The sequence below is a fragment of the Petaurus breviceps genome, unplaced genomic scaffold (genome assembly GCF_028583685.1).
Source record: "Petaurus breviceps papuanus isolate PSGF00001 unplaced genomic scaffold, PetGlider_PUasm1.0 181, whole genome shotgun sequence".
In the NCBI taxonomy this organism is placed as follows: domain Eukaryota; kingdom Metazoa; phylum Chordata; class Mammalia; order Diprotodontia; family Petauridae; genus Petaurus; species Petaurus breviceps.
In genome coordinates, this window is record NW_027185784.1 from 22,834,524 (window position 1) to 22,859,249 (window position 24,726).

Below are 24,726 nucleotides of genomic sequence, written 5' to 3' on the forward strand. Positions count from 1 at the left end.
GCCTTCCTTCTCATTTTTTTCCATTGATTCCCTTCATATTCTTGACTTCTTATTTCTCCAGATCAATCTTTTTATTTTTTTTCTAGCTCTATAAAGTAATTCTTAGGTAATTTGATTGATACGGCACTGAATAAGTATATTAATTGTGGTAACACTACCATTTTTATCATATTGGCTCTAATTATGAGAAATTGATTTTTCCACTTAGATGTGACTTTATTTGTGCAAAGAATGTTTTATAATTTTGTTCATATAGTTCTCATGTGTGTCTTGGTAGGTAGTTTCCCAAGGCTAATATTTTGTACTATTAAAATGGTGTTTTATACTAGTATTATATGCTATTTTATTTTAGCATTTTATACTATTCATGGCATTTTAAATGCAATTTATCTTTCTATCTCTTCCTGCTGGGTTTTATTGGTAATTTACAGAAATACTAATGATTTATATGCCTCTATTTTATATATTGCAATTTTCCTGAAGTTATTTAATTAGTTTTTTAATTGACTCATATTTTCTATGTAAACTTTCATGTAATCTGACTAAAGTGATCATTTTGCTTCTTCTTTGTGCTTTTTTCCTTCAATTTCTTTCTCTTGACTTACTACTATAGCTAGCATTTCTAGGACAATACTGAATAGTAATGGTGATAACGAACATCCTTACTTCCTCCAGGATCTCACTGGAAAGGCTTCCAGCTTATTCCCATTATATATAATGCTTGTTTTTGGTTTTAAGTACTAATTTCCAGCTCTATTTATTCTATGATTATGTTTGTGTGTGTCTGCATGTTTTAACAAAAATAGATATTGTATTTTGTAAAAAAAATTCTGCATCTATTGAAATAATCTTTTGCCGTTTTTGCTATTAATATACTCAATTATAAATATAGTTTTCTCATATTAAACCAGATTGGCATTCCTAGTACAAATCTAACTTCATCATAGGGGTATGATCTTTGTGATATATTACAGTAGTCTCCTAGCTAGTATTTTATTTAAAAAAATTTTTTGCAGCAATATTCATTAGGAAAACTGGTCTATAGTTGTCTTTCTCTATCTTGACTCTCTCTGGCTTGGGTATCAAGATCATATTTGTCATTGAAGGAATTTGGTAGGACTCTTTTACCCATTTTTCAAACAATTTAAATAGTATTAGAATTGCTTATTTTTTAACTTGCTTGTAAATCCATCTGGTCTTATGTTGTTTTTTTCCTTTTGGGGAGCTCATTTATGACTTGCTCAATTTTTTTTTCTAAGATAGGATTATTTGAGTATGCTGTTTGCTGTTCTGTTAATGTGGGCAATTGATATTTTTGTAAATACTTAGACATTTCATTTGGACTGTCTGTTTTACTGGTATAAATAGTTGGGCAAAATAGTTCTTAATAATTGCTCTTATTTCTTCTTCATTGGTTGTGAATTCACCCTTTTCATTTTTGATTCTGGTAATTTTATTTGCTTCTTTCTTTTTGATAATCAAATTTTATTGTTTTTTATTGTTTTTTTTTTTTCATAAAACTATTCCTAGCTTTATTTATTAATTCAACAGTTTTTTACTTTCAATTTTATTCATCTCTACTTTGATTTTCGGAATTTCCATTCTGGTGTTTAATTGAGAGCTTTCAATTGGTTCTTTTTCTAGGTTTGTTTGTTTTTTTAATTGCATGCCCAATGTGTTTAATTGGGAGGTTTTAATTTGGTGGCTTTCTAGTTTGTTTGTTTTAGTTGTATGCACATTTTATGGATTTACCTTTTCTATCTTTTATTGATGTAAGAATTTAAAGAGGAGCCGCTAGATGGTGCAGTGAATAAATTACCAGTCCTGGAGTCAGGAGGACCTGAGTTCAAATCCAACCTCAGACACTTAACACGTACTAGCCATGTGACCTTGAACAAGTCACTTAACCCCAATTGCCCTGCCTTCCCCCCTCCAAAAAGAAAAAAAAGAATTTAAAGATTTAAAATTTCGCTAAGGACTGCTTTGGCTGCATCCCACAAATTTTGACTTGTTGCCTCATTGTTGCCATTATATTTAATGAAATTATTGTTTTTATGAATTGTTCTTTGACCGATCCATTCTTTAGGATTAAAATATTTAGTTTGCAATGAATTTTTAATCATTTCCCCAGTAACTCTTTATTGAACATAATTTTGATTGCATTGTAGCCCATAAAAGATTCATTTAATATTCCTGCTTTTCTGAATATGTCTGTGAGGATTTTATGCCTTAATCAGGGCAATTTTTGTGGAAATGACATGCATAGCTAAGAAATAGACAAACTCTTTCCTATTCCCATTCATTAATCTCCATAATATTCTTCTTTCCTTTAACCAGTTCAGATGAGTATGAGGTTCAAATGTCATTCAGTCCTGCCCCCAACTATCCCCTTTATTATATAAACTCTTCCTTGTGAGTTCCATTTATGTGAGATAATTCTACCCATTCTTTTCCTATCTCTCAGGGCACTCTTCTTTTCCACCCTTCTACAATTCTTTTGAGATCATCCAAACTTAATAGAAACATACCCAGGCCCTCTGTTTAATTGGACTCCCTTTTAAGATCTCTGGTGATGATAAAGTCCTCTCCCCATATAAGAAAGCAAACAGTTTAACATTGTTAGTTACTTATGATTTCTTACTCATGTTTATCTTTTTATATTTTTCTTGAATCCTGTGTGTGAATGTCAAATTTGCTACTCACCTCTGGTCTTTTCATAAAGAATGTTTAAAAGTCCTCTATTTTGTTAAAACTCCCATTTTTCCTATGCATAGTTTTGCTGGATAGGCTATACCTAGAAGTAATCCTAGATCCTTTTCCTTCTAATTCATGATATTCCAAGCTGTCTGTTTCTTGATAGTGATAGCTGCTAAATTTTGTGTAATTTTGACTGTGACTCTGTGGTACCTGCATTCTTTCTCTCTGGTTGTAGGCAGTATTTTTTCCTTCACCTGGGAGCTCTCAATTTTCCAATAGGATTCTTGGGAGTTTTCATTTTGGGGTTTCTTCTAGGAAGCAACTGGTAGATTCTTTTAATTTCTACTTTTCTTCCCTATTTCTAAAATATCTGGGTAGTTTTCATTTATGAATTCTTGAAATTATATATCTTGAAAGATGCCTAAGCTCTTTTTTTGTTTAAAGCTCTCAGTTAGTGCAGAGATTCTTAAATTAACTCCCCTTGACCCTTTTTTCTAGATCAATTGTTTTTCCCCCTGAGATATTTCACATTTTCTTCAATTTTTTTCAGCCTTTTGACTTTGCTTTATCATGTCTTGATGTATCACAAAATCATTAGCTTCCATGTCATTCATATACTTTCAAGGAATTATTTTTTCAATAAGGTTTTGTACCTCTTTTATCAAGTTTAATTCTTAATTTTTAACCAAGTTTGCTTTTTTTTTCTTTTTTGGAGGGTAATTGGGGTTAAGAGACTTGCCCAAAGTCACACAGCTAGTAAGTATGTCAAGCATCCAAGGCCAGATTTGAACTTAAGTCCTCCTGACTCTAGGGCTGGTGCTCTATTCACTGAGCCACCTAGCCACCCCTTAACCTGTCCTGGATCTATTTTCCAGGTCAGTGGTTTTTCCCATGAGATATTTCACATTGCCTTCTATTCTTTCATTTGTTTGGATCTGTTTAACAGCATCTTGATTTCTCATAAAGTCATTAGCTTCCATTTGCTCCAATCTAATTCTGAAGCAATGATTCTCCTCAGTGAGCTTTTGAGATTCTTTTTCCATCTGGCAAGTTTGGCTTTTTAAGGCATTCTTCTCCTCATTGCCTTTTTGAGCCTCTTTTGCCATTTGAGTTAGTCTATTTTTTAAGCTGTGATTTTCCTCAGTCAGGCTGTTGACTCTCATTTTGTAATTTTCTTGCATTGTTCTCATTTCTCTTCCCAATTTTTCCTCCACTTCTCTTATCTGCTTCTTAAGGTCCTCTATGTCCTGTAACCAGCTCGTATTTTCCTTTGAAGCTTTTGGTGCAGGAGTTCTGACTTCACTGTCTTCCTCCTGTTCCATGCTTTGCTCCTTTTTGTCCTCAAATAGGAGTCTAATATTGGAATCTTCTGTCTGCTTTGTTTCCTTTTCCTGGTCATGTCGCCCCTCAGTCACTTGACCCCTGGGCTTTTTGCCACAGTAGGACTCTGCCACCAGACAGGGGAGCTTTCATCCCAAATGCTGGGGTTTTCTCAGCTACCAGAGGCACTAGATGAGTGCCCTCTCTGAGGCCTCCACACGCTCTGGCAAGCTGGACACACACCCCAGGACCTCCACCCTAGACTGCAATCCAGATCCAAGCAGGTTAAAGCAAGAGCAATTACCCCTCAGACTGGTGCTTGGTCCCCCTACACTCTGAAGGCCAGGAGCTGAAGCTGCCATGTGGCGCTGACTGGCTGTGCCTGCCTCTCTATCTTGGATCTGTGACCTGGTAGTAGGTAATAGGTGACACAATTGCCAGATGGCACCTGTTTATGTATCCAGTGCTAGTTCAGGGATCCCTTTTTTCCCTGGTATTTTTTCCCCTTCTGCTTTGTCTCAACCCCCCTTACCATGTTGCCATTGGGTGGCTGGCTTCTGGTCAATGCCTGTGCCTAGTGTCCATAAACCTCTCTGCCTCCCTAAGCTTAAAGAATGACATACTGTGACTTTTTACTTGGCTTTCCTCATTAGAATTCAGTCTGGGGTATTTTCATGTTTGTTTTGGAGAAGGTGTCCTAGGTGAGTGAGGCAGATATGTTTCTTCTCATTCTGCCATTTTGACTCTGTTTTCTAACTACTAGTTTTAAAAAAATTAAGAAGAAGAAAGAAGGTAGGTCTCCTAGCTCATTTCTTATACCAGCAGGCAAACTTATCGTACAATAGATAAGAAATATGGTGGCTTCTATTAGCTCATCAACTGGCCCATTCGATAATAAAAAGTACTATTACATACAATATTAGCCCTTAACATATTACTCCCCTTGTCAAAGATAAGGAAACTAAGAAGTTAAATGACTTATCCGTGGCGTAGGAAGGGCAATTAAAATTCAAGTCTCTACCAACCCAAAACCCATTGCTCTTTCACTATACCACAGCTGCTTTTTAGGTAGTCAGGGTAAAGATAGCCTCAGATTGAGTGGGACTCTAGGGCTATTTACACCAAGTATAACCCACACCTCTCTGGAAACCACAGACTAATCTTACCCATATTAGATTCTCAGGAAGCCTAGAAGGTAAAGCAAATAACTATTCAGTTCCCTAAATCCTTTTCCAAGTCTGACAACTGCTATAAGCTGAGCTTCCTCTATAAAAAATCAGCTGACATTTCTGAAACCTGCAGTTTATTTGACCTCTCTATATAGCTGATGACTTTCTCCTCTCCAAATATGTCCTGATATACAGGACAGATGACTGAAGATTAACAGGAAATTGATGCACTAGACATGGAATGATTTCCTCCTTCACCTTAGTCTTATCCAAAAGTAACAACAAAACAAAAACAAAAACAAATCATTGTCCCAAGTTGGAGAGGGGCAAAAAAAAAAAAACCACCCAAAACTTCTGGCTCAGGCATTATAAAGTTATAAGAAACTGAACAAGCTGGAACTTTCTATGGAGGATACATTCAGAATGACTCTCTGCAAAACTTTTATGTGACTGGCACATGTATGCACACATACACACAGAATACAAATTTTTCCCAGCTGGTATAGATGAACATCAAAGTGATTTTCACATGTAGACCAAATCTAATACCCCAGTGAAAGCCCCCCAAAAAAGCAAATCAGAAGGAATAGCCACTCACCTGGGTTCCATATTCAATCCACTGACCATTGTCATTCAGCCAATACCAGAGCCATGTTGTGGTTAAGAGAATATTGGAAGGTTTGGTGACAGAGGAAGGGGTAGATAGACGACGCACTTGATTCAAACCACAGGTCATAGTCTCAAAATTGATGTCCAGATCTCCCATTCTACAGAAATGAAAGAGAACAGGTGTTTATAATAGATGGTCCAGCATATTCAAAGTGTTGCTTTGTATGCATGGGAAAAAATAGGACTACCTTTAATGTATGGTCAATATCCTCATGTCAGCCTATCTTGCTCAAATTCAATTGAATGCAACTCAAAATTATTAACCCTAAAAAGGCTACTAAAATTAATGGAAACAACTTTAGCAAAGATATAAAATATAAAATAAATCAACACAAATCACCAGCATTTTTGTGTATTGCCAACAAAACCAAGCAAGAAGGAATAGGATGAGAAATTCTGTTCAAAATAGTTACAGATTGTATAAAACATTTGGGAATTGGCATACCAAGATACAAATAAGTATACAAAACATGATTACAAAACACTATTTACAGAAATACAGACATAAACACAGAAATGTTAATTACTAGTGGTTATTGTTCAAATACAATAAAAATGACAAAACTATCTAAATCTTCTTGTACAGTGCCATGCCAATTGAACCACCAAAGCATTACTTCATAGAGCTAGAAGAAAAAAATGATAGCCATCTTCATCTCAAAGAACAAAAGATCAAGTACCTCAAGGGAAATAATAGGGGGGAGGAGGAAAGTGGGAAGAAAGAGGGGTCCAGAAGTACCAGATCTCAAACTATATTACAAAGAAGGAAAGATCAAAACTATTTTATATTGGCTAAAAAATAGGTTGGTCAATCAGGGAAACAGATTAGGTACAAAATAGAAGAAAAAGATTGCCTATTTAATAGTAACTGCTGAGGAAACCAGAATGAAATCTGGTATAAATTAGGTTTAGAAAAACAATTCACACCATATGCCATGATAAGCTCCAAATGAAAAAACAATTTAGATTTTTAAAAGGTCACGAAATAAACAAATTAGAGAAGTGAGGAAGACAATATCTTCACACAAACAAAACTAAAGGGAGTTAAAATTAGAAGTGTAAGTAAACTGGGGAAAAAAATCTTTGCAGCAAATATCTTTGATAAAGATATACTACCTAAGATATATAAGGAACCGATTTAAATGTATAAGAACAAGCACTATTCCCCAATAGTTAAATGATACAAGGATATAAATAAGTGGTTATCAGAGGAAGAAAACCAAGTTCTCAACAACCATATAAAAAATGTTCCAAATCACAATTAGAGAAATTCAAATTAAAGCACTTCTGAGGTTCCATCTCATAACTCTCAGATTAACATAACAACAAAAAAGGAAAATGACAATTGTTAGAAAGGCTGTATGAAAACAAATACAATAGCATACTCAGCATTGAAAGGACTATGAATTGGTCTAGCCATTCTAGAAAGCAGTTTAGAACCATGCCCTAAAAGACATTAAACTAGTCAAGTGATATCACTTCTAACTAGGTCTACACCACAAAGAGAGCAAAAAAGGATAAAAGGACCAAGATACACAAAAATATTTATAGTAGCTCTTTTTCTAGTGGAAAAAGAACCAAAAACTAAAGGAGTGCCCATCAAGTGTAAAAAGGTTGAACAAATTATGTGATGTGAACATAATGGAATGCTTTTGTACCATAAGAAAAGATGAGGGGCAACTAGGGGGCACAGTGAATAGAGCACTGGACCTGGAGTCAGGAAGACCTGAGTTCAAATCCAACCTCAGATATTTGACACACTATAGTAACTGTATGACCTTAGGCAAGTCACTTGACCCCAACTGCCTTACCTTCCCTCTCCAAAAAAGTAAAAGAAAAAAAAAAGAAATGATGAAAGGGACAGTTTTCTGAGAAGTTTGGGAATATGCACTAATGTAGAATGAAGTCAGAAGAATCAGGCAAATAATGCAATATCAATAATGTTATAAAGAAAAACAACTTGGAAAGCCTTAAAAACTCTGATCAACAACCTTCTGAGGTAGAAGTTATTATTATCCCATTTTACAGATGAATCTGGAGTTAAGAGGTTAAGCAATTTGTCCAGTGTTACATAGCTACAAGAGCCTGAGGAAGGATTTGAATTCAAGTCTTCCTGATTCCAAGTCCTAACCTGCCACTTAACTGTAGGTCTCTTGGACCCTCGTCTCTTCTCCCTCTACATTACTTCATTAGGTGATCTTATCAATTCCTAGGGCTATAATTACCAGCTCTATGCTGATGATTCTAAAATCTATCGTTTCCTTCACCAGATTCTCTGCTGACCTCGAATCTCACATCTCCAACTGCCTTTCAAACATCTCAAATTGAACATCCAGTAGGCATCTCAAATTCACTATGTCCAGAACAGAACTCATTGTCTTTCCTCCTAAACCCTTCCCCATTCCTACCCATCCTGAAACTGCAGAGGGAAACATTATTCTCCCAGTTCCTCAGGCTGACAATCTAGGAATCATTCTGAATTCCTCACTTCCTCTTACCATCCTCACCTCTCCTATTCAAGCAGTTACCAAGGACTGCCTATTTCACCTTTGCTACACCTTTTGAGTATGTCTCCTTTTCTCTGATTCTGCCACCACTCTAGTGCTGGCCTTCATCATCTCATGTCCAGACTATTGTAAAAGCCTGCTGATGGGTCTGCCTGGCTCAAGTCTCTCTCCACTCCAATACTTATCAGGCACTAAAGTCATTTAGGAAAATTTTCCTAAATGACTTTAGTCTCCCCACTAATCAAAAAACTCCAGTGACTTGCCATTACCTCTAGGAACAAATACAAAACAGTGTTTGACATTCAAAGCCCTTTATGAACTGTCCCCCTCCTACCTTTCCAGTGTTTTTACATCTTGCTCCCCAAGATATGCTCTTCACTCCAGTGATACTGGCCTCCTGGCTGTCCCATGAATGAAGCACTCTATCTCTTGGCTCTGGGCATTTTTTCTAGCTATTCTCCATGCCTGGAATTTTCTCCCTCCTCAAATCTAACCAATGATATCCCTGACTTCCTTTAAGTCCCAATTAAAATACTGCCTTTGACAGGAAGTCATAATTCCAGTGCCCTTCCACTTATTCTATTTATTTTGTATATAACTCACTATATAACTATATAGTTCGTTATTATTTTAAAATTTTATTATTTATTTCCAACATTCTTTTTCTGTTTTTAATTTTGAGGTCCAAACTCCCAACCATTGAGAAGGCAAGCAATATGATATAAATCACACATGTCATGGAAATCATGGAAAACACATTTCCATATTAGAAATGTCATCTCCCCTCCCCCCATAGGAAAAATAAAGAAAGTGAGAAAATTATATTTCAATTTGTGTTCAGAGTTCATCAGTTCTCTCTCTGGAGATAGGATTGCATTTTTTTATTCTGAATCCTTCAGAATTGTCTTGGATTATTGTATCGATTATAATAACTAAGTCTTTCACAGTTGATCACTGTTACAATAATGCTATTACTGTATACAATGAATTCCTCATTTTGTTCACTTATCTTTGTATCAATGCACATAAGACTTCACAGGTTTCTCTGAAAACATTCCCCTCATTATTTCTTTTTTTAATTATTTTTTATTTTTTTATTTTTGCCTTTTGGAGGGCAATTGGGGTTAAGTAACTTGCCCAAGGTTACACGGCTAGTTTTTTGGGGTTTTTTTTTTTTTTTTTGCATGGGTGTTAAGTGTCTGAGGCTGGAACCGAACTCAGGTCCTCCTGACTCCGGGGCAGGCACTTTACTCAATATGCCACCTAGCCACCCTGCCTCATTATTTCTTAATAGCATAGCACAATAGTATTCTGTTATAATCATAAACCATAACTTGTTCAGCCATTCCCCAGCTGATGGGCATCCCCTCAATTTCCAATTCTTTGCCATCACAGAAAAAGCTGCTATAAATATTCCTGTATATATGGGGCCTTTACCTTTTTCTTTTATCTGTTTGAGATACAGACCTAGCAATGGTATTACTGGATCAAAAGATATACACAGTCTTATAGTACTTTGGTCATAGTACTAAATTGTTCTCCAGAATGATTCACAACTCTACCAACAATGCACTAGTGTACTTATTTTTCCTGTCCCCTCCAATATTTGTCATTTTCCTTTTCTGTCATGCTATCCAATCTGATAGGTGTGAGGTGGTACCCAGAGTTGTATTTATTTGCATTTCTCTAATCAACAATGATTTAGAGCATTTTAAAAATATGAGTACAGATGACTTCGATTTTCTTTTTCTGAAAACTGCCCGTTTATATCCTTTTGACCAGTTATCAACTGGGTAATGGCTTTTATTTTTATAAATTTGACTAGTTACTTATATATTTGAGAAATGAAGCCTTTAACAAATAAATGTGCTATAAAAAATTTTGATATTACTTCATTGCCTATGGTATCTTTTAGTAAAATGGAGTTACCCTGATTATCTCTTTTAATTAGGCATATTTGTTTTTGCTTTGTCTGAGAACATGTTTGCTAGCCCTTCCCTTTTAATTTCAGTTGAAGTATAATAGATTCTGATCCAGTCCTTATTTTAACTTTTTATCTTATTTTAACTCTTATGAGCATCTTTCTGTTTCAAATAATCTTTCTTGTTAATAACTTATTGTTGAATGCTGGTTCCTAATCCATTCTGCTATCCACCTCCATTTTATGGGTGAGTTCAGCTCATTCATATTCACAATTATTATTGCTGTGCATTTTTCTCCACCTTATTTTCTTCTGTTTATCCATTTCTCTTTTTATCCTGTCCCTCCTCAAAAGTCTGTTTTTCTTCTAACCACTTCCTCCCTTAATCTGCCTTTCCTTTTGCTACCCCCTCATTTTTTTGTCCCCCTCCCCTTCTTCCCTATTGGGTAAGATAGATTTCTATACTCAAATGAGTGTGACATATCTATATCTATATCTATACCTATATCGATAGACAGACAAATAGATAGACAAAAAGATAGATATTCTGCTCTTTGAATAAATTCTGGTGAGAGTGAGATTTAGGCATTGCTCATCTACCTCCATTTTCCCCTCTTCTGTAAAAGCTCTTTTTCACAAGCCTCTTTCATGTGAGATAATTTTATTCATTCTTCCTATCACTTTCCCATTGCTGCCCCCTCTCACTCATCCATTTTTTTTAGATCATACCAACATAATCAACTCACATCCATAACTTCTGTTTATGTAGACAACTCCTAACTGCCTTAATAATGATAAAGTTCTTAGATATTTCAGGTATCATTCTTCCCATATAGGAATGTAAACAGTTTAACCTTGTTAAGTCCTTTACAAGTTCTCTTTCATTTTCACCTTTTTATGATTCTCTTGAGTACTGTCTTTGAATGTCAAATTTTCTTTTCACCTCTGATGTTTTTATCAGGAATGCTTGAAAGCCTTCTCTTTCACTGAATATCCATTTTTTTGCCCTGAAGGGTTATACTCAGTTTTTCAGGGTAGGTGATTCTTGGTTGTAATACTAGCTCTTTTGCCTTCCAGAATAAAATATTCTAAGCTCCTTTAACATGGAAGCTACTAAATCTGGCGTGATACTGACTGGGGCTTCATGATATTTGAATGATTTCTTTCTGGTAGCTTGCAATAATTTCTCCTTCATCTGGGAGCTGTGGAATTAGGCTATAATATTCCTAGAGGTTTTCCTTTTGGGATCTCTTTCAGGAGTTGATCCATGGATTCTTTTAACTTCTACTTTTTCTTCTGGAACTAAGATATCAAGGTAGTTTTCCTTGATAATTTCTTTTTTTTTTTTGTCTTTTTTTTTGGAGGGGGGAAGGCAGGGCAATTGGGGCTAAGTGACTTGCCCAAGGTTACACAGCTAGTAAGTGTTAAGTGTCTGAGGCCAAATTTGAACTCAAGTCCTCCTGACTCCAGGGCCAGTTCTCTCTTCACTGCACCACCTAGCTGCCCCAATAATTTCTTAAAATATGATGTCTATGTTCTTTTTTTGGTCATGGCTTTCAGGTAGCCCAATAATTCTTAAATTATCTCTCCTCAATTCATTTTCTGGGACATTTGTTTTGCCAATAAGATATTTCCCATTTTCTTCTTTTTTTTCATTCTTTTGCCTTTTTATTGGCCTACCTAAGGAAAAAAACTATAAGCCATGCTTCCATTTAGCAGCAATTTCCTGGTTTTTTAGTTTCATTTATAGTAAGAATGTCAAGATTAACATGGTGCCTTTCCTCCAGTAGTATTTTAACTCAATGATCATTAGATGAGAACCCTACATTTTGGTAAGTTATAAGACAAACAAAAACTAAAGAATATAATTACATAATAGGAGGGACTTTGGCATTTCCTTCTGCTGCTCTTTGCTGTTCTGTGCCTAGCAATGGTGTATCTTTGGTGGTTGTGCCAGTATTGGCTATAAGTGGTTGAGAATGGGAGGAAAGAGGGAGGAATGGTACCTCCAGAAGATTCTTTACTGTCTATTTAGTCTCTCTTCATCACTCAGTAACTCTTCTACCATGAGAAAGGATGAGGATGGAAAACAGAATAAGCATTACTCACTGGACTCCAACATTTGGGGAAAAAGGCGGAAGACCAAGGGCCAAGTTGAACAGGAGACTGATGTACGAGGGAGAAGAGGGAGATGGGGCTGGGGAAACATATCTAAACAGGAGAGAAGAAAAATTGTCATAGTAAATTATCTCTCAAATCTAGAGTATATTGCTATGAGAAATGGGTAAAAACCCTAATCTATAAAGTAAGGGAGAAAAGCAGGTTCCAAGTTCCCTTCTTGAACTTAACTGGGAGAACCTGCTAACTTTTAGAATCAATGGACTTAAGGTGCCTTTCCCTGGAGGGGTATAGCTAGTTTTATTCCTTCTATAGGTAGTGAAGCAATGCTTAACCCAATGAAATTAATGTCTAATCATGCCATTTCCTCCCTGGCAGAAGAAACAGGGTGAAGTGATGTAGTAGCAGTTCAATAAAGAGAAGCGGCTTGGGGTACTGGACAGAGAGTAGCCTCAGAGTCAGAAAAACATGGGTTCATGTCTTCTGATATGTACTAGGAAAATCACCTAACCTCTTGATGTCTCCAAGTAAGTCTCTAAGACTATAAGTTGACAAGAAATTTCTAACCTGCATTTGTAGAGAGAGTTTCCTCACCTAGGAACATCTTATACCAATGAAATCACATCTGATCCCTATGCCTAAATTTAGAGGAAAAATAATGTCTTTTTTCAGGAGAATGTAGAACATAGTCCCAATCACCAGGCTTAAGGCTTTGAACATTGAGATGAAAAAGGGTAGAAAGGGCTGCCTGAAACACTTAGTCTAGGATACTTATCAATGGCACTACTCAAAAGATAACTACAGATATGGGGTTACAGACCTAGGGCCAAAGGATGGAATACAAAGTCTTCTGTGGATTCCTTCCTGCAGGGAATTCACTTTTCTCTCTCACCTCAAAGCAAGTCAAAATTGTGAATTTTTCGACTGAAGCAAAGGAACAAGGGAGCTGGACAACTCGTTCATACATGGCACCTCTTTCTATTCTTTTTAGAAGTGGAGAACCAAGGGGTAGAATATTACATCTACTGTCATTCACAATAGATGCATTGGTTGATTCTGTTAAACAGAACTCTTTCTCCTTTTTTTATACTTCATGATGAGGAATGGCAATTTTTAGGGAGGGGGATGTGTTTGTGAAATGAAGGTGACATAAAAATAAAAGATTTTTTTTTTTAATTTGAAGGAGTTCATGAACTAAATTTGAGTTATTCCTTCAGAGTTCTCTTTAGTAGCCAATACATTGTTGGTCAAATAGTAACTACTTAGTGAGCAAATTATTCACATTTGGAATTAACCTCAAAAGTATCAAGTGACAACAATAGCTCCCATGAACAAAATATTTCAGGCATAACAAATATTCAAGGTATACAAAGCACTGTGCTCACTGAGAAAAGTATTACAAATGTTATTATCCCCAATTTAAGTATCAAAAAACTAAGGTTAGGTGATTTGCCCAGGTTGTCAAGTGGCCAGCATACTATTCAGATAAAATTTATGGACCTCGTTTAAGTACTGAAGTGTATTAGTTACCTATAACAAGGAATAAGTCTAAAATCTTAATTTTACATAATATATAACATATTATATAATAACAGTATTTTTTTGTTTTTAATAACCTTTCCACAATTACATGTAAAAACAATTTTTAATATTCTTTTTTTTTATTTTGGGTTCCAAATGCTCTCCCTTCCTCCCTCACCTCCCCCCTCTCTGAGACAGTAAGCAATTTGATATAGGTTATACATGTATAATTAGGCAAAACGTATTTTTGTATGTCATTTTGTGAAAGAAGACACAGACCAAAAGAAAGAAAACCATGGAAAAAAACCTTTTTTTTTTCAGTTGTTAGGATTCACCAAAGCAGAGTGAATTCTAAGGTTATGTATAGCTCTTCCAAATTGGAAAAATCACCTCAACAAATTGAAACCATCCTTATCAAATGTAGCTATATTCTGTCTTTTTTTATCCATGAGAAGTTGATCAGTGTTCACTAGGTCTTTTCTATGATTCAATACCACCAGGATCTAAAAGAATATAATGGGGAATATATTCTGGGCTTTCACATTTGGTCCTACCCCAGAGCTCAGGAAAAAGGATGCAATCTCACCCTACCTAGAGTTCTTTGGGTCGCAAAAGATTTTTTCAATCCCATCCATCATGGGAAGATCATTCCAAACAGTGCCCTCCAACTTTTGCCATCGGTAAGGCAACTTGTAATGAATATTCCTACAGTTATCTGTAAAGAAAATGAAATCTTCAATGAACATAAAATATTATTAGACTGTAAGAAGTGAAAATAAATGTCAGGGGGGTGGTTAGGTAGTTAAGTGAATAGAGCACTGGCCCTGGAGTCAGGAGGACCTGAGTTCAAATCCAGCCGCAGACACCCCCCCACACACACACACACACACGCCGTGTGACCTCGGGTAAGTCACTTAACCCCAATTGCCCTACCTTCCCCCCTACAAAAAGCAAACAAAAGAAAACAAAGAAAATGAATGTGAGCACTGTTCAAGAATAAACAAGAATATGACTATGTGTTGTGCTTTGAGCAAAAGAGACAAATAAAAGTAATAATACCATTTTTCATTATTATTTGTGGTAAAAAAAGGCACCTTATATCCATTATTATCTGATTTCATCCTCATAGAAATTCTGTTTGATAGGTAATCTATGGAGTGGTTTGTCATTTCCTTCTTCAGGGTCTCTGTTTTATAGTTAAGGAAATTGAGGCAAACAGAGGTTAAGCGACTTGCCCAGAGTCACACAGCTAGTAAGTATCTGAGGCTGGTTTGAACTCAGGCCCTCCCAATTCCAAGCTCACACTCTATCCACTCTGCCACCTCCACTGACCCACCTAGCTTCCTAATACCCACTTAAGAGAAGTGGAAAGGGAAGCTTAGAAAGCTCAAATAACTTGTTTAAGGTCATCCAGCTCACAGCAAATATAGCATAAGAATCTGGACATGAACATTTGACTCAAAATGAAGTGCTATTTCCAAATTCTCCCACTTTTAGAAGTGATGTGGTACAATGTCATATAAATGCACGCCACTTGGGATAAACATTCTGGAAAATCCGAATAGAAATCCTTTCTTTCTTGGTAAATCAAATCTTATTTTAAATTCATTCATTCATTCCACAAACATTCATTAAAAGCTTGCTGGGTGCCAGATACCATAGCACAATTAAGCACTGGGAATGCAGAAACAAAAAGTAAACAGTCTTTGCCTTCAAGAGATTGCATTCTACTGGGGGAGTGAGGAACCAACATATATACATACAAATATATGCAAAACATACATAAATGAAAGGAGAAAAGGATATTATCAATCAATCGACATTTTATTAAGTGTCTACTATGTGCCAGGGATCTCCTGGATCAATGAAACTACCTTTGTTAAGAAAACCCCATGGTCCACGGGGTCACAAAGAGTTGTAAACAACTGAATAACTGAACAACAAATGTGGCAGGCATTGTGCTAAGTGCTGGGGATACAAAAAAGAAACAAAAGACTGTCCCTGCCCTCAGGTAGCTTACAATCTACTGGGGGGGACAACATCAAACAAACATATACAAAGCAAACGATATACAGGGTAAATAAGAAATAATCAACGGAGGAAAGGCACTGGAATTAAGGAGAGTCCGGGAAGACTTTCCATAGAAGGTAGGATTTTAGTTGGGATTTAAAGGAAGCCAGGGACTTGGTAGAAGGATGGGGATAAGGAGCATTTGAGCTGAGCTTTGAAGGAATTTACAAATCCTAATAGTGAGAGGAATGGAGGAAATGCTTCCCAGGCATGGAGGATGTGTGCCTACTCAAAGGCACAGAGGTGAGAGGTAGACTGTTACACATGGGAACTAATGGCAAGTGGCCTCTTTAGCTGGAATAAACAATTAGGGAAATTTACTTTTAGAAGAACCCTGTGCTACTTTGGACTTCTTCATCATATTCCCAGGAATCTCATTGTCCTGAAAGACTGCATTAGCCTTGGTGTTCATAACTCATCATAACTCTAACCTGGGACCTCGACCTTTACCTCTGCCTCTACCCTGATTGGAGAGTGAAGCCCTCCTATGAGGGCTAGCTAAGTGGCACAGTGAATAAAGCATCAACCCTGGAGTCAGGAGGACCTGAGTTCAAATCCAGGCTCAGACACCTGACACACTTACTAGCTGTGTGACATTGGGCAAGTCAACCCCAATTGCCTTGGGGGGAGGGGGGAGAATTTCTGCATAAGTCTCCATTTAAGTAGGGCACTAACACCAGTCACCTCTTCATTTCTGACCCAGTTACCTTCCTTTGGAATTCTCTATCATCACCTGATTCAACCACTCTACTATCCCCCATGTTTAGCATAGTGCCTGGAACATTATAGGTGCTTAATACATGTTTACTGACTGAATGACTGAATTTTTTTTTAAAGAGGATAGGGGGTAATTATTTTTGAAATTAAAATGATCCCACACATCAAAGTACCTATTCTGTAAATTTTTAATCTTGTATATTTGATTCTAAAAGCGTGACACACCTGTATTAACATAATGATCATAACTAAAATTGATCTGGCATAGATCACAAAGCATTTTCTTTATATCACCTCATTTAATCAAATCTGACAGTAAATAAATGTGTAAAGGGAGAAAAAATCAATGGTCCTGGGCCAACATCAATCTATAAAATTTTATTATTACGCACTTATTCTGGCAAGGTATTAAGTAAAGCAGCAGGGATATAAAAACCAAAGCAAGGTAGTCCCTGGTCTCTAGGAATTAATCTTGTATTATGAATTTCCTTTCCTTCCTAAATAGTTTACTGAACATAATATTTCCACAGAAATGTAGGATCATCATTATAAACAAAATTATCTAAAATGCAACATTCTAAATCACTAATAATTAGAGAAATGCAAATTAAAGCAACTTTGAGCTTCTACCTCCTATCAGATTGGCAAAGATAACAAAAGAGAAAATGTTGGAGGGGACTGCAAGAAAATAGACCCACTAATTAGTGCACTGTTCCTGGAGCTACAAATTGGTCAAGCCACTGTGGAAAGTAATTTGTAACTACGCCTCGAAAATTATTAAACTGTATATCCTTCAGCCATACCACATACCACTACCACACTTACCTTCCAAAGAGATCAATGAAAGGGGAAAAGGAACTAACCACATGCACAAAAGCATTTATAGAGGCTCTTTTCATAGTAGACAAAGATTAGAAACTAAAGGTGTATCCTTAGCAGAATGGCTAAACAAATTGTTATAAAAATTAAATGTGGGGTGTCGGGGCGGCCAGGTAGCACAGCAAGTAAGAGCACCAGCTCCAGTGTTGAGAAGACCTGGAGATCGAATCCTGGGCTCAGACACTTAGCACCCACCCAGAAACACCTGGCCATGTAACCTTGAGCAAGTTACTTAACCCCACTTGCTTAGGGGCGGCCAGGTGGCTCAGTGAGTAAGAGCACTGGCTCCAGTGTCGGGATGACCTGGATCAAATCCAGGCTCAGATACTCAGCACCACACCCAGAAATAACTGGCCGTGTAACCTTGAGCAAGTTACTTAACCCCGATTGCTTTAAAAAAAAAAATGTGGGGTGTCTAGGTGGCATAGTGAATAGAGCACCTGCCCTGGAATCAGGAGGACCTGAGTTCAAATCCAACCTAAGACACTTAACATTTACTAACCGTGTGACCTTGGGCAAGTCACTTAACCCCAATTGTCCTACCTTCCCCCCCTGCACAAAAAAAAGCATTAAAAAAATTTAAATGTAGTATCACTGGCACATAAGAAATGACAAAAAGAACAGTTTCAGAGGAAACCTTTGGAAAATCTCTATGAATTGATTTAGAATGAAATGAGTAGACTTAGAGGAACAATTTATACAATGACAACATCATAAAGAAAAATAGCTTCAAAAGATTTTACAACTCTGATCAACTCCATGATAAACCACTGTCCTGAATGATGAACTCACCTACTTCCAGAGAGATGAAGGATGAAAATGCAAAGAGAGATACGTTTTCAGGCACTGCCAATGTGAGGATATGTTTTGCTGGATTAGGAATGATTATGACAAGGGTTATATTTGAAGTGGGGGGATTCTTTTTGTTGTTATTGTTCAGTTGAGGGGAGAGTGGAAGGGAGATTTATAAATGCATGTAAAATTAATCATTTTTAAGAGAAAAAATGGTTTGCTTTATAATGTTCTGTCTTCAAATGAATAAATGAATACATGAAAAAGATAACCTTATTTTTCAAAGCTATAAATTTTCTCTGATGAAAATGAAAACAATAATAAATAAATTCCTATTTGTAGCTAGAAAAACTTTAGAAATTATCTAGTTTCTATTCTCATTTTTCAAATGAAGACAAACAGGCTTCATCTCAGAGCTCTGTGCCAAAGGTTACAACACAGTTACTAAGAGAAAGTATCCAGATAAGAATTCATGATGACAAGTTTGTCCTTGAAGAAACAATAAGAAAATGTACCTCTCTTCTTTTGAGGAAGAGATTGGGGGGAAGAAGGTAGCATTATGAAGGTTAGTTTCCTAAACTACTCCTTTTGAATTTTTGTGGTTGTAGTAGAAGAGGATTAAAAACAAAATGTGCCAATAAAAAAAAATCTAGTTTAAAAAAAAATTTTAAACCCTTCAACTCCAGCATTCCTTCCAACATACCTCATTGCCGCTTTCTTTTTTATTTTCATTGCTCTTTCTTAAAGGATTCTTATATTTTAAAAACCTTGACATTAGCTACTTTATCAAGTTTCCATGACCATGGGCAGATGGTATTGCGTACACACCAGGAATGTAACACATAGAAACATGTTAAATGTTCCCTTACTGTATGGGGACCTGTGTTTCTAGGGTGCCTTATGATGAAACTGCAGAAAATGGGTTAAGAAAGAGCCCTGCAGGGTAGCTAGGTGGCACAGTGAATAGAGCACTGGTCCTGAAATCAGGAGGACCTGATTTCAAATCTGACCTCGGACACTTAACACTTGGTAGCCATGTGACCTTGGGCAAGTCACTTAGCCCCTGCTGTCCTACCTTCCCCCTCCAAAAAAAAAGAAAGAGTACTGCTCTTTCCTTGCTATGATTTACCTTCACACTGTCAACAGACAGACAGACAGAAAGAGAGAAAGAGAAAGACAGTGAGAGAGAGAGAGATAAAGTGACAGAAACAGAAGGACAGAGTTGGCACCAAATATTTAAACTATATAATGAGTAAATAACAAAACTACAAAATGGCATATATTGTCATCCCTAGTGACTTGATTAGGCAGTTTTTCCTGTTTTCAGAGAATATATTTTGTAGAAGTTAAGCATTTCTTAGAGAATGTCTGTTAAATCAAGCAAAATGTATGAACAAACTCTTTAAAAATAAAATGTATTCAAGCATAAAAATAAAAATATATGCACACAAAAATAATAAAATATTTTCAAACATTAAAATAAAAAATATATGTACACAAAGATAAAACTTATTCAAGCACACACACACGCGCGCACGCACACACACACACACACACACACACACACACACACACACAAAATCCAATCGGGCACAACATTTTAGGTTTATTTGGATTTGATCCCTTGATTCTTGAAAGGCTTTTTAAATACTGAGTCTATCTTTGAATCCCCTCTTCTCTTAAAAGACACAACCCTTGATTTTTTTTTAAAAGAGTATGAAAATAACAAGAAAGAAGATAGAATTTCTCAAAATTCAAATTTGGAAAGCAGAATTTGTGTTAAACTTTATTTTCACTGCCAGTTTGCACAGCTATTCTGCAGAGCAAGTTTACACCAGGATGGAAAGTGGAAGCTATTTCATACTATGCTATTAAAAATTCAACTCACTTTTTTGTTTGCAGAATTTCCAGATGTAGTAAAGGCAAATCTCACTGTTTTTTGTCTTCTCATTGCCTGTAGAAGCAGCCTCAGATCGTTTATCTGTTAAAAAAAAAAAAAAGAGATCTGAAATGACATATAAGTAAAAATGTGTTTCTACTAGTTTCCTATCTCTGTTTAGTGAAACTGGATCTATAAGCTGCTAGTAGTAACTAACTGTGGATAAAGATCTAACTATGATATTAAAATAATCAGAAATAAACCTTAAATTCAGGACAATGAAAGAATGGCTGAGGACAAGAGATGTAATCTATGGACATGTAGATGAAATATGCACATATATTGAAATTTAAGAGAATCTCAGACTCAGAAAGTTTCAAAGTCCATCTAATTCAAACAACACCAGAACAAAAATCTTATCTACAAAACCCTTAATAAATGATCATCAAGGTTCTGCTTTTGAAGACTTCCAAGAATGGTGCCCATTCCACTCATGAATAGCTCTAATATTTAGAAAGGTTTTCTTGATCCTGAGCTCAAATTTACTACCCTACAATATCCATGGTTCTAAAAAACAATTCTAATCTGCAATCTACATTGATAGCCCTTCAAACAAATAATCAAGTCCCTTACAAATCTTTCTCTAGGTAAAACATCTCTAGTGCCTTCAATCAATTCTCATATAGCCTAAGTAGTTTCCAGTCTGATCTTTTCATTTTCTACAGAAATCTAAAGGAAGCTAACATGAGTCTTCACAGGTAAAAACACTTTCTGGCCTGTGACTTCCTGTCTTGGTACTTGGTTTTACCGAGGGGCAATCTGGGTCCTAAGGATCCTTCTGGTCCTTGTCCTGTGTATCAGCTATGCTAATCAACATAATATCCAATAGTATATGGATATTTCTGGCCTCAGTAGATTATTCTTGGTTGTCAATTACAGTTTGCTCAGCACTTCCGTTTTCTTCTGTTGTGTGGTAGCCAAAAAAATTATGGGATCAGCCTTGAGACACTCATGGTATCCAGAATAAGAGAGGTGATAGTCCCATACTTTTTGGCGTTGGTCCAAACATATCTGGAGGATTGTGTTCATTTCTGACAACCATACTTCAGGATGGATGTTGATAAGTTAAGGTACAACTAGGAACCTATATCAAACTGTTTGCCTTCTCAATGAGCAGGGAGAGGAAGGAGGGAAGGAATTTGGAACTCAAAATTAAAAAAAAAAAGTTAAAAATTGTTTTTACATGTAATTGGAAGGTAAATAAAATACTGAATTAAAAAAAAAAAGTTTATTGAGGGGCGGCTAGGTGGCGCAGTGAGTAAAGGGCGGGCCCAGGGTCAGGAGGACCTGAGTTCAGATAAGGCCTCAGACACTTAACACAAAAAAATAGCCATGTCCTTGGGCAAGTTACTTAACCCCAATTGCCCTCCAAAAGGCAAAAAAAAAAAAAAAGTTTATTGAGTAGACAATTCCAAAGGACTCATGATTAAAAAATGCTATCCACCTTCAGAAAGATAACTGATGAATTCCAAGTGACACTTTATTTCTTGCTTTTTACTGTGGGCTTTTCTTTTTAAACACGGCCAATATGGAAATATGTTTTGCATGACTTCATATGTATAACTGATATCATATTGCTTGCATTCTCAATGAGAGGGGAGGGCCTGGGGGGAGATAATTTGGAACTCAATTTTTTTTAAATGAACATTAAATTATTTTAATTGAGTTTATTTAAAAAAAAAACTTGTTGAGTAAGGAAGTAACAGGATCAGCTTTCTGCTTAAGAAAAGTCACTTTGGCAGTCATTTGGAAGGAGAACCAGAATGTTAAGCTCCTTAATCACTCTCTTATTCTCATTTTTGATTCTTCTCTCTCTAAACCAGGGGTTGTTAACCAAAGAACCATTTAACCAAAAAAAGTATTCTTGGATAAATTTCAGGGGGTCCATGAACTTGATATGAAAAAAAAATTACATCTTTATTTTAATTTTTGAGTTTACAATATTATTCTGAGAAAGGTTTCACCAGACTGTGAAAGCAGGGGAGGCAGTCCCACTTAACACAAAAAAGTCTCAAGAACTGTGCTCAATGACCACTCTCTTTGGAGTTGAACCTCAATTCTGGTGTTTATTTTACTGGGCTCCCTGAGGACACCAACTGTTTTGCATCTATATCTCCCTATGGGACCTAGCACATACCAGGTGCCCAATATAGATTTTAATTGAATATTCACTAGTAAGTATTTAGTATATACCTATTATATGTTTATTAGTATGCTAGACAGGCAGGGTTATATAACTTCCCCCAAAATAAATAAATAACATAAACCTCCATTCATGGCTTCTCTAGGCCTTCCAGTCTTTGCACACATCTACTCTAATGCCCTGCCCCCATTTCAAACTATGAATGACTAAGGCATAATGTGGTAGCCCCTTTCCCAAACACTTCATAACCCAAAATCAGAAATTCCTCCTTCATATGAAAAACAAGTTGAAGCCCTTCAATTTCTAGCTTTCATTTTCACTACTTTTTTCAAGTGCCAAAGTCCAGTTTCCTCCTTTCTTCTCATGCCAATCTGATAAATTCCTCCCTATTTATAGTTCACCAGACTTTACTTAATCATAGGTCACCCCTTTCTTACTGGTCCCAGTTTCTGGTCTCCACTTATTTCAAAACATTGCACAAAGTTATGCCCTACAGGAATGTAAACAGTACTGGGTCACAAACAGAGAGGCTCAAAGGTAGAACCAGGAGAGTACACCAGTTGTATACCTTAAAGCTGATTGTCAAAAAAACAAACAAACCCAGAAGCTTTCCTAGCAGACAGAAGTTAGGGGTATATGGATACAAAGCAATGAAGAGGTTGAGAAATCAAGTTAAGCCAATGTAAAGAAATCCAGAAACTCTAGTGGTTTTTCCTTCAACCAGGAAATCTCTTTTAGGCTTCTTGACAGGTCAAGAGCAAATATTTAACTGTGGTCTGAAATCATGTGAGTTATTTCTTGTGAGAGATGTGGTGACTGGGTTAGGTAAGCCACCAAATGGCTCATGGATTTCTAAATTAGTTGCCACTGAACCACAGAATGTACACTCTTAGAAAGACACATTAATCAGGGTATCATACCAAATGATAACTTCTACTTTCTTAGATACAACCAACCAAGACATGCTCAAAGTTCCCCTAGAAGAAAATCTTTAAAAGTAATAAGGGAAAGAGGGGGTAAACAGAAAGAAGGAAAGTTAAATTCTAGAAGAGTTCATTGAAGAACAATGCTTCAAAGGGCCTTTGGATGAGGAATGTGCTAAAGATAATTGTATGTATCTACACCAACAATGCTCTCCAACAAAACTTCTATTAGTGGCAGTATTGGAGAAAGAATACTGCTGGTTTGTGGGATAAGTGGCCAAATTCCAAAGACAATATGGTATGGTAGAAAGAAGACTGGATATGGAGCCAGAACTCTGCTACTTACCACCTGTAAGGAAAAGGATAAAACAAAGAAAGAGAACTATATATAAATAAGACTAATGAATATTAATATAAAATTTTGAATAAAATCATAACAAAAAGATAAAAACAATATCAAAAACTTATTCACTATAAACAAGTCGGATTTATGGCAGAGACATAAAAATAGTTTAAAACTGAGGGAAATTAACACAATAAATCATACTTAAAACACCATCAAAAGATGTAATTATATTCATAGATGTCAAAAAGGCCTTTAACAAAGTACAATACTCATTCATGCTAAAATAACCTTACAAAGCACAGGCATAGAAGGGTCCCTATTAAATAACAAAAAGCATGTAACAAACAAAAAACTAGTATTATTAGCCACGGAGAAACCTTAGAAGATTTCCCAATAAATACAGAAGTAAATGAAAGAATGCTTCCTTTCTCCATTGTTATTATCCATTGTTCTAGAAGGGCTACCAAAAGGAATAAAACAAGAGAAAGATATTAAAAGCAGAAAGATTGAAAAGAAGAAATTAAAATTATACTTATTTGCTAATGAAAGTGATTTACTTAGAGATACCCAGAGAATCAGTAAAGAAACTGAGACAATTAGACAACCTCAAAAAAGCAGTAAGATACAGAAAAAATCCACAAAAATCACCAGCATTTCTATCTAGCAAATAACAAAAACCTGGAGAAAATAATCAAAAGAAAGTTCTCATTAAAAATAGCTACAAAATACATAAAATGTCTTGGAGTCAATCTAGCAAGGTACACTCAACATATCAATAAAAAAAATTTTAAATAATAAGCCTAGAACTTTTTGTGGTTGCCAAGAACTAGAAACAAATTAGATGCCTGTCAATTAATGAATGGCTAAATAAATTATGGAATATACTGCATTGTAAGAAATGATGGATGAAGAGAGAAGTTCATGAGAGGAGAAGAATAAGAACATTCTTCAGAGAAGAGCAAGGGAAGACTTAAATGAACTGGTGTTAAATATAG

At 36.0% G+C, this 24,726-nt stretch overlaps 1 protein-coding gene across 3 annotated transcripts in view; it reads right to left on the reverse strand.

Annotated features, from left to right (window-relative positions):
- ZC3HAV1L (zinc finger CCCH-type containing, antiviral 1 like) overlaps positions 1-24,726 on the reverse strand; it is an 80,772-nt gene that overhangs the window by 24,640 nt on the left and 31,406 nt on the right. For 2 of the 3 annotated variants that reach the window (XM_069087319.1, XM_069087318.1), the window contains exons 4-7: positions 20,269-20,361; positions 14,514-14,637; positions 12,393-12,494; positions 5,785-5,953 (exon numbers count right to left, since the gene is read on the reverse strand). In XM_069087319.1, the coding sequence (XP_068943420.1) occupies positions 5,785-5,953; positions 12,393-12,494; positions 14,514-14,637; positions 20,269-20,361 (488 nt within the window). The remainder of the gene's footprint in view (positions 1-5,784; positions 5,954-12,392; positions 12,495-14,513; positions 14,638-20,268; positions 20,362-24,726) is intronic. The other variant, XM_069087320.1, reaches the window with a different exon arrangement.